Source organism: Acanthisitta chloris, unplaced genomic scaffold (genome assembly GCF_000695815.1).
Source record: "Acanthisitta chloris isolate BGI_N310 unplaced genomic scaffold, ASM69581v1 scaffold15725, whole genome shotgun sequence".
In the NCBI taxonomy this organism is placed as follows: domain Eukaryota; kingdom Metazoa; phylum Chordata; class Aves; order Passeriformes; family Acanthisittidae; genus Acanthisitta; species Acanthisitta chloris.
In genome coordinates, this window is record NW_008673276.1 from 1 (window position 1) to 10,906 (window position 10,906).

At 51.9% G+C, this 10,906-nt stretch overlaps 1 protein-coding gene across 1 annotated transcript; it reads right to left on the reverse strand.

Moving 5' to 3' along the window:
- Positions 1–6: 6 nt before the first annotated feature.
- Positions 7–2,635, reverse strand: LOC103802417 (leucine-rich repeat and fibronectin type-III domain-containing protein 5-like; the record flags this gene model as incomplete). The annotated part of the gene is given in 3 exon segments (XM_009074887.1): positions 7–107; positions 109–547; positions 1,248–2,635. Coding segments are annotated over 3 exon segments (1,928 nt in total), but the record flags the coding sequence as incomplete, so codon positions are not given.
- Between the last annotated feature and the right edge of the window lie 8,271 nt (positions 2,636–10,906).

The window sequence follows — 10,906 nt, forward strand, 5'->3', positions numbered from 1 at the left end:
TTCGGCCCCGACTTGCGCTTCTGCTTCTGTGAGAGGGAAGTGCTGGAAGTCCAGGTGGGAGGCAAAGCGGAGGTAGTGGTGGCTGAGTCCTGGCTGGGGCTGGTGTACGTCGCTGGCAGCCTTGCAACACTGGATGCCCTCCTCGTGACCGACAGCCTGCTTGGACATGGACTGCGACAGCATCCCGCTGCAGCCCTGGATCTGAGCCCCGTTGGTCTGCGAGTACACGTTGCTGACCTTGGTGGCCTTCTGCTGCCCGTTGTTGTTACACACCTTGTAGCGGATCATGAGGATGATGATGAACACAAGCACAGAGGCCACGATGATCCCACCGATGATGATAATCATGGTCCCACCCAGGAACTGGGACTGCATGAAGTGGCAGCGCACATAATCCTGCTCCGTGGTGAACTGCGTGCAGCCCACAACTCTGGTGGCTGTCAGCGAGGTGATCCCATCGTCATAGATGGCCAGGACGCACAAGTCGTACATCGTCCCTGCAGCCAGGTTGTTGACCAGAAAGGTTTTGCTTGTGGGAGGTATCATTCTGCGGGAGAAGGAAACCAGCATGAATGACCTTGGCAGCCACACAGGCACCTCCCCAATGTGCGTGGCAGCCCCATCCAACGTGGCCTGGAACACTTCCAGGGATGGAGCAGTCACAGCTGCTCTGGGCAACCTGTGCCAGTGCCTCAGCACCCTCACGGGCAGAAATTCTTTCCCAAGATCTGATCTACGTCTACCCACTTTCAGTTTAAAGCCATCACCCCTTGTCCTATTAATGGCATAAGGAAATTCACAGAAGAAATGACCAAACAGTGACAGTGTTGAAGTGTGCCACAGCTATACCCAGCAGCACAGAGCTCCCCTGCACTTCCCCAGCATGGACACTGCTGGAAAGTGCTGTGAGGAACACGGTCACAGACACCATCCTCCCCGTGCTTCCAGAAAGCTGAGCACACCAAGATCCATTTAATCCATCTACCTTCACAACCTTTCTCAGATCAGTTCAGAGGATTAGAGGTTGTTTGGATTATCTAAAAATAACACCGTTCAAGGTAATTTCCCCATCTGCGAGTAGAAAATGGCACGAGTCCTTCTCAAGGCTCCCACCGTCAGCTGCCAAGGGCCGGGCTCAGCCGGCATGGCACAGAATGGGAACTCCAGAGGAAGGGCTGCCCAGCTGGGGCCACACACCAGCTACACACCTGGCATGGCCCTGCATGGGCAGGCTGGGGCTGCCTTACCTGTAAACAAGGGAGTCATCATAAGTACCATTGTACTGGATTTGGAACATACGTATCCCAGGTATATTCCTCTGAAAATTGAATTTCAGCAGAACGGTGGAGGATGTTGCTTCTGCAACGACCACCTTCTTATCCTGGCTGACTTTAGTATCCCCATTGCTACTGCTCGTGTTGGAGCCTGACTTGGTGGACGTGGAGATATCCGAGGAGCCCGGGTCAGGCTCGTGGATGTGGTTTGTGCTGTTCAGCAAGTGGGGGAGTTTTATGATGTGCAGGTCCACTGTCTGTGTAGCTTCCCCTGCCGGGTTGGAAGCAATGCAGGTGAAGGAGCCTGTGTCCTTCACCGTTGTGATAAGGATGTCGAGCGTCCCATTGTCGTACACCACAGACCTGGTCGCATTGGAAATCAGTTTGCCCTCGGGTGAAATCCAATGAATGGCTGGCTCGGGGTCGCCCCGGGCCTTGCAGCGCAGGGCTGCCCGCTGCCCCTCCAGCACCCGCAGCTCGTGGGTGTGTCGGGTGATGAGTGGAGGCTCGCACAGGAACTCCTCCTCAGGGATCGACCAGAAGTACCGGCCAGACAGAAGCGTGGGAGAGGCACAGGTCTCCAGGTCGTCCTCCCTGGAAAGGCGCCTCAGCCACAAAAGCTCACAGTTGCAATGCAAGGGATTCCCACCAAAGCTCAGCGCAAACGTTGAGGGGCTGATAATTCCTGAGGTTGCCAGCACCTGAGCACGCTGGAAGAGTGGATCAGGCGGTAGCTTCTGCAGTTTGTTAGACGTGACGTCCAGCCTGGTCATCTTGTGGAGATGGGAGAAGGTCCCCTTAGGGATATGGTCAATCATGTTGTGGTCTAGACTGAGAGTGTGCAAACTGACCATCTTCTCCACCGCGTCCCAGGGGATAGTTTCCAGATTGTTGTAAGACAAATCCAATTCCTCGAGAGCTAAAACATCATCAAAAGCTGTGGAAGAAATTAAAGTCAGCTGGTTGTTGTTCAGGATCAAGTGGTGGAGATTGGAGAGCCCACTGAACATGTCATTAGTGATCTTAGTCAATCGGTTGCTGTTCAAGTGCAGAGCCCGCAAATTACGCAGGTCAGCAAATGCGTGAGGTGTGATAAAACTGATTGTATTCCGGGACAGCGTCAGATCCACCAGGCTGGTCATGTTGGCAAAGTCTTTCCTTTTAATGTTTGTAACAAAGTTGTCTGCCAGTCGCAGCTCCACAGTCCTCCTGTCAATGTTGGGAGGAACAAACAAGAGCCCTTTCTTGGCACAGAGGGTGGCGAGGTTGGGAGACAAGATCTGACAGACGCAGCGCTTGGGGCAGATCTGAGCTCGCACCACTATGCCAATGAACAGCAGAAACAAAAGCAGTTTTTCCATTGTAGATTAGGTTCAAGAGCCTGCAAGGGAGAGCAAACGGCTGTTAGTCTCTGCGAGATAAGCAAAGGATATAATAAAAAAGCCAAGACAGATTGTCTGTAGTTAAACCATGGAACCGAGGTTCAGGTGCTGCCATGTCACCCTCACCACATTACCTGGTTCTTTGTCATTTCCCTATCCTGACACAAGGGTGCCTATACTGCCTGCCAGGGGGACAGCTGAGAGACAGGGATGTTTGTAAATGCACACATACACACCCAGACACTCAGTGCTCAAGAGCCAGAGAGATTGGGAAGCCACTGGTGGCACCACACATGCTGCCTCTTGGGCCCCTCCTGCTAGAGCCTGTCCTGCTGCACAGTGCACCTCTGTGTCTCAACAGATCCCCCAACCTCCTGGGTTGGAGCTCCTTGGCCATAATGGCAAATGTCCAGGTGTGGGAAATGAGGGGTTGTTCAAGTATGCTTCACTTGCTAAGCTGAAACCCTCAGCAGCCTCGAAATCACAGCAGCTCAATGGGTTTAGAGCTGTCTCCACCGAACGTTTAAGCTCTTAATGCTATTTTCAGAATAAACTCAAGAAGGAGCTAATTTTATGCCATTCAAACCCCCAAAATGCAAAAAAAACAACCAACTAAACAAATAAAAAAACCTGAAACCCAAGAAAAGCCCCCACAACAGAGATCTAAATAAAAATGGATCCTGGGCTAATTTTAGCTGATCACAGCTTTGCAGCAGCCGCAGCACCATGCCCCCCCGCCCCGGAACACCCGGTGGTTCAATTAGCCTTATCACTTACACTGCCAGGCCCGGCTCCTCACGTCATGTGGGCCAACAGCAGCAGTGCCCACGCCAGCTCAGTGAGATCACCCATCAGTGACTACAGCAGAGGCTCTGTGGCACCGGTACTGTGCGGGCACGTGGGAGGGCTGGGGGATGCTCCTCCATGGAGCAGGTGAAGCACGGTCCCATGTGCCTGAGAGGGAACTACTGCCACCATGAACAACAGAGCTCAGGGGGGCTCCATGCTGGGAATGAAGCACTCAGCTCCCTTTGGGACTGGCACAGTTATTCATGTTCAGATCGGATTACTCAGACCCATTATCATCCCAGAGAAGCACTAATGAAGCTCAGCTAAAATACAGTTTCACAGCTAGCCAGGAGCAGGAGTCTTGAATCGTCATCGATATTTAAAGACATTTAACGTCAGAACAACAATTACTGTTCCTATTGTCCGGTCTGTCCTAACCCATCCATGGTGCCACGCAAGCTGAGGAGACAACAAAACAAATGAATGAAAATACTAGCCTAAACACTCCTTTTCAGCTCCATCCATTTATTTTTTCCTTATATTTCTGGAGGGTGTAGGTATTCAGGACTACTGACCGCAACTCTTGAGTCCCCACTGGAAAAATCGAAGACTGTGCTACCATGGTCCTCAGCACAGTGTGCTGCTGCAGGCAATGCTGGGAGCTGCTCCCATAACCAGTGTAACCACCACTGTTCTTGCTGCCATGACTTGCGGCAGAAAGCAAAGTGCCCCAGCAGCATTCTGGTATGTTCTGTGGACCCTGCTTCATGCCAGCACTGCAGGTTGGGGTGGCCTGCAGGTGACACAGACCTGGAGGAGAATGGCAATGCTGAGCACTGGAGGAAACTGCCTGCTGCAGCCCCCAAACCCCACTGGTGTCACCCACCAGTCATCTCCTGACCCAGAAACTTCAGTCACAGCCATGAGCTATCACCTGCCCTTTCCAGGTGGGACTTTCCTCCTTGAATCTACATTTGGCATGTACCAGATTGGAATGGGCTCAGCGGCTCAGGGCATCTGCAGCACAGCTGCCAGGGTCCCTGGACAGCCTTGGCTGGGGACACCAAACTCATTTAGATTTGCTAACTTAATGCTGCTAATTTAGATCTGTGGCTGTCATTACAGCCACGTGCCTGGATTCAGCCAAGTCCACTTGAAGAACTACACAAGACTAATACAAGATTAAACTCAAATCAGCACATTTACAATTTTGGAAATACTGTCACAAGATGAAACAACTTAAGCCACAGCTGGAATGACAAGGTTCCAACAAGGTTACCCACCAGCCCTCTGCTGGGGTTTTTTTTATTTTAGGAGACTTTTGATACTGATTCTCTCAGTATCCTCTGGACAAATGCCCAGCACATGGCCAGAGCCGGATGCAATGCAATTGGTGAATGTCACGCTATGGGGCTCGGCTTGAAGGCCTGATGGTGTTCACTTGCTGGAGATGGAGGAAGGGACATACTGGCACCAGTCACCACAGGCATCCCATAACTGCACTGAAATGGGGGCATGTAAACAGAGATGCTGAGATCCGCGGCATTCCAGCTGCTGGGACTAGTGAAGTGGAGAACAAGGAGTTTTCACAAAGGTCAATGGTTTGGAAACACACGGAGTGTGTTGCTGAATTGGAAACAAAGTATCTGAGAGATCAGACCTCAGATCAGAGAAACTCACATGGGAGGTTTGCTCTGGGGGCTGTGCTGGCCACCCAGTGCTGCATCAGCCAGGACCATGGGCCACCGTGCTCAACACCTGTAACACTTGCTGAGGACTGGACCAGTGAACCCCCACGAGGAGATATGTCACCAGGAAATCCTGTACCCTGGTCTTTGTTAAAGGGCTTTAAACACAACTGCAACCCTCAGACGCCTGGGAATCTTAAAACCAAGACCAAGGTGAGACCCAGGCCAAAAGCCAGGGCCAAGGGCAGCACTGCCAGCTCACACAGGGATGCTGCTTCTCCTGGCATAATGTGTGTTTCTTCCTCAAAAGCTCCATTTCTGGATTTTTCCTGGATTTCCCCTGTCTTCTAACAGCAAAGAGCTTCAGCTCTTGCCCTTGCAGCACAGAGCTTAAAAACATGCCCATAAAGCTCAGAAATTGAGGAGGAAAATAGGGTAATTATCATCTCTTTACTTTTAAAGCACTTTATTTTAGAATTGCTTCACATTGTCTGGAGCAGACAACATTCAACAATGCCAAGTCCTCAAAAAGGTAAAAATAAACACAGGGTTGCCACAGCAGTGCATATAGGTGACAAGTGGAGTGCTTCCAGCAGGAGCAGGGACACGGGCACATCCTGGGTACTCTCTCCTCACTTCTGCTGACACAGCTCCCTGTGTCCTGCATTTCCACAGGAGTGCTGGAGCCTTCCCAGGAGGTGTGGGTAGTGTCAGGATCCTCATGCTCTGGGGGATGCCCAACACTTACCACCCTGACTAGGGAACTCCCTTGCCTCCAGCACCACTCGCTGCTGGCTTGTGGCAGGGGGACCCAGCCACACCAGGGTGACACTAGGGCAAGCTGAGCCAGTGCAAGCAGGGACATGAGATTTCCAGGGATCTCATTTCTTTGCCTTTTCATTCTGCTCTCTGCTGGTCCCCAAGTGTCCCAGCACATACACTATGTCTCAGTGAGCTGCTCTGAACACAGGGACTCGAGCACTGCTGCCTGCCACGCACTGACAGTGGCAGGCAAGGTGGCAGCACGCTTCCAACATGCTCCCAACACGCCTCCTGCACACTTTCAGCACACTTCCTGCACTTCTGCTGCTGGTGTGGTGCTGAGCCCACGGCCACATGCAAGAGCTACGCATATGCTGCTCCGCTCCCTGCACTGCCGCTGAGCTGAATGCACCTGTGGCTCCCTGAATTAAACTGAGCGAGTCAGAGCGGAATGGGGGCTCCGACACGACACGCGGGGTGTGCTGGAGGCAGCTCATCAGGCTTTGGTATCACAGCCAGGAGCCCAGAGCGATCCGTGGGATGAGTCAACGCAGCAGCGCAGAGCACGACTGCAGCTCTGCAAGGTATTAATAGCTGTGCCGTGAGGAAACCACAATCCTGCGGTGCCCGGGCACCTCCCGCTGCCCCAGCATGGATGGGGAGAGGGACACTGAACTGAGCACAAACCAGAGCAGCTCCTGAGAAACACCCTGTGACAAAAACACACGTGGAGAGATCACCTGAGGGATATCTCTGCGCACCTGTCTTGCCCGGTGTCGAGCCCACTGAGCTCTGTGTTAGCTGTGCATCTACCAGGGGCTCTCCAGGTCTGAGAGCCTGTTTGGGCTCTTTTCACTGTACCCTCCTGCTCCTTGGGGCAAAATGTCTTGGCAATGCATCCTTCCACGATGCAGTGAACAGCAGCTTCCCAAGGCATCTCGAACACATGTACAAGCAGTAGACTGATCACTGGCACTGTCCACCACTGTCCTTGTGCCCTGATGACCACGAGCACCCACCCAGGGCTGCTAGTCTGTGTGCTGGCTGTCCAGGCTCTGCGGACACTGCAGGGCTCAGACAGGCTGCTCTGCTTTCCCCGGCCCCATCTATAAAATGTGCCTTACAAATTTCATCCTCTTCCTTTCCTCCAGCCCCCAGGAATCATTCCTGCACTGGTACGTGACGCAAGGAAGACAGCACAGTCCCCATTGTCTGCACTCAGAGCACCCAGCACAGCTGCAGCCCCCTCCCACAGCCCTGCCATGGGCTGGCAGTGCCACCTGAGTCTGACCCTGCACCCACTGCCCCCACACCCACCACCCTGTACCCATCGTCCCCACACCCTGCACCCCCTGGGCAGGGCAGGAGCTGAGGCCAGAGCTCCACAAAGGGGGATCTCACCAAAAACCCTCTCAGGTACAGCGAGGGACACACATTGTGTTTTAAGGTCAGAACACCAAAATCGTTAAGGTCCCTCCAACCCAAACTGTTCTACAACTGTATATAGAGATTTCTAGCTTCTGATGAGTCCCTGTACCACATACTACACGGACACTGACAGCAACATCAGCATCAGCTGTTCAGCTTCCAAACGGGAGCAAGCCGAAGTGAATAATTGTTTAAACGAAGCAGTTGTTAACTTATCAAAACATTTATATGGAAATAGAGTATTGTGGCATTTTCCAAACCAAGTGTTTTTGCAACATCAAAACACAACACAAATGTGAAGGGATTTGCTTTGCCACTCCTCTGCCCCAGCCGTGCCACAGCTGTGAGTTCCCAGGTGGCACAGGGAGGTGAGGTGACCACACGCGCCCGGCACAACCTGCAGTGGCCACACACAGCAACAGGTCTCGCTTGGAGGGACATGTGGTGAGCCTTGAGGTGGGGGAAGATGCTCCTTGGGGCCACCACCGCCCCGACACGGAGCCCACCCAGGCAGAGGCAGCTGATGCAGCTGAGATGGCTGGGCACCAGCCATGGGCACATATATGAGCACAAACATGAGCACGCTAAATGCATACTCTTGCCACCCAAACCATTGTGGGATTCTGTGATTCTTTGAATAAAATTATTCCTAAGGTTTCCTTTGCCAACAAACACTGTGGTTTTTAATGCACCAACACCCCTGTCCCCAACAGGCAGTGGAAGGGGGACGGAGGCAAAGGGGGACCCAGGTACAGGGTGCTGTGGCCAAACCCAACGTACTCACCAAACACACATGCAGTTTAATCGAGGGAAAGCAGAAGCAGAGGAAACAGCACTGTGAAGGGGGAAATTGTCAGTGCAACACAACTGGGAGGTAACCATAAGCAGATTTCCAAACCTGGACAGTTTGTAGGTTTTATCAAGCACTGTGAAAACAACTAATTTCTTCCACAGCCTGACTTCTGCACAGCCCGGCAAATTAATGAAAAGTAAACTAACAATGATTTACTCCAGATGGACATTTATTATCTGCGTAATAATATCTTGCAATCATCACAGCATTAACTGAGGCCAATTCTGTTCTTAGTCACTGTACTCTTACATAAACATATAGTAAATTAAACGATCGCAAACCAGACGGGCATTTATTAGGGCTGTCTCCACACTTGCCTGAACATCACTTGGGGATGTGAGTCATAAAACATAAGCTGGATTTTAAGTTCTAAAGTTTAATTTAATGTCAAATAGTACCAGGTACAAACCGCAGATGCCTCTCATGGAGGGACATCTATTCAGCATTTAGGTCTGACCTGTTAACTGGTAAATCAAACAGATGTGGCCGAATTAGCTACTGAGATGATCTAAGATGTGCCATGTCTACAACAGCCTTGACACTTCAAAGGCAAACCCAGGGAATCTCAAGGAGATAAAACATTTCCATCACAATAACAGGTGATGTGGGTTGGCAGGATACATGTAATAAAGGAAGGACAACAAGAGATGAAATGGAAATTTGTTTTGCAGAAGCCAAGAATAGAACATGATTTATATGCACTTATTTTAATTTATTTCAGGCTGAATGCAATTTATCTAAAGTCATCAAAAATTAATAGGCCATACAGAAAGGAGTAGTAATAAATCCAAACTTCAGGGCACACAGCGAGCACATCTCTTCTCAATCCCTATTAGCACTTCACTACCTAATTAATCCAACACGTTATCTCTCCTGGAAGCCCAGGAAATCCCACCTGGAGGGACAGATGCTGACCCCACAGCACCTGGGACTGCTCCCAGCACAGCCCTTAGCATGCTGTGGGGCACTAAGGAGACTGAGACAACCCCAGAGAGGGAGCCCCTGCAGGACCCTCTGCTCTGGGACTGGCTGCCCCAAAGCTGCCTCTGCTCCAGCCCCAAGTGCCCCATGCCAAGGTGTTGCAGCTGGAGCACCACACACCCCCAGGAGGGAGTTCCCCAAAGAAGATGCTACCCCCAGCAGGTGAGGCCCCAGGAAAGGCTCTCACCAACCCTGGAGTAAATTCCAAGCACTTACAGGAGATGGAAAACTCCCGGGATGCGGGAGCACACCACAACTTGGCCAACACCTGAAAAACCCCATGACAGCTGCACATGGCACCATCACTGCACACAGCTTGTGTCCAGCACCAACAGTGCCAGGGCCAGGGCCAGTGCAGGACCAGGGGCAGTGCCAGGCCAGCCCCCAGCCCAGCCTGAGACACCAGATCCTGACGGGTTCCCACATGCTGGTGATGCAGCAGGAGGGGCAGTTCGATGGCATCCTGGGGACACGAGGTAAGGTGTGGTGGCTGCCTCCCCTCAGCCAAAGGTCAGGGAGGAAGTGGGGCTGATGCAGTCCCCAACAAAGAGCCAGCACAGAGCAGAACTCTCCCTGCCTCTCTCTGTGCCAATCTGCAGCACCTGTGCTCCAGATCCCAGTGCAGACAGCTGGTGTCCAGGGACCAGTGAGGGGACAGGGCTCTGAGCAGTCCCTCCAGCTGCCCATGGCAACTCAGAGCAGAGCTTGACCACAGAGCTAGACTGGAGCAACTGCTTGACACACAGACATGGAGCTCACTGACCGCACAGCTGCAGCAGGAACCCAATGGATCTGGGTCCGTATTTAGATCCAAAGGAAATCAATGGGCACATTAGAAAGAATATTTTCCTTTACCAGGGATGACAGTTTCAGTGAAATACTGGGACTCATATTTTTTAAAACTTCAGATACATCTGTCAGGGTTGGGCAATTTCGCCTAAAAGAGAAACTTTCAATGTGCCATAAGGGAGAAACTATTTTTGCAATCTTCCCTTTGGCTCAAAATCTGCTGCTGGGATTTTTCAGGAGGCAGCACTCCGCACGATCGCAAAACTGACGGCTCTAAAATACATATTTATGGTTTCCTGATATAGGGGATAAGAACAGACCAAAGTAATGATAAGCTGCAGGAAATGTTACAGAGCTCTGGCAGAAGGACAGACAGCAAACTGGGAGCAGCGGTGGAGTCAGGAATGAAATAAAGTGGCACTGAACCCCAGGCAGTGCTGGCCATGGACAGGGCAGGTGAGCCCAGGGGTGCTTGGGCAGAAGGGTGCCCAAGAGGGTCTGTCAGGAGTCCTTAGGAACAGCACTGTGCACCAGCTCTGGCTCACAGGCTGTGACGACTGACAGCCACTGCCAGCAGCCCTGTCCTGGTGGCACCCGGCGCATCGCTCCCTCGGGTGACACAACATAGCTCACTGCACCTCTGCTGGGTTCCAGACTCAGGGAGTTCACCCTCCCAGAAAGAGCAGAAAGTAAATTTACAGAAGACATGAGATAACACACAGCAGAAAGTCATTAGCCAATCTTTGTCGAGTGATCTGGAAATTACACACGAGCCTGCGCTATCGGCTCCCATCAGCTCTCTCCGTAATTGCTGCCTGACTGCCTAGAGGCAGCAAAGCAATGACGCCAAAGGGCTTAAAATCCTGCTCTGGAGGCAACCGAGGTCCCTGGATACAAATAAACGTGTAAGGAAGGCTGTGTTGGGTGGGATGGAGACAGGAGAACCTCAGAAGCCAGTGA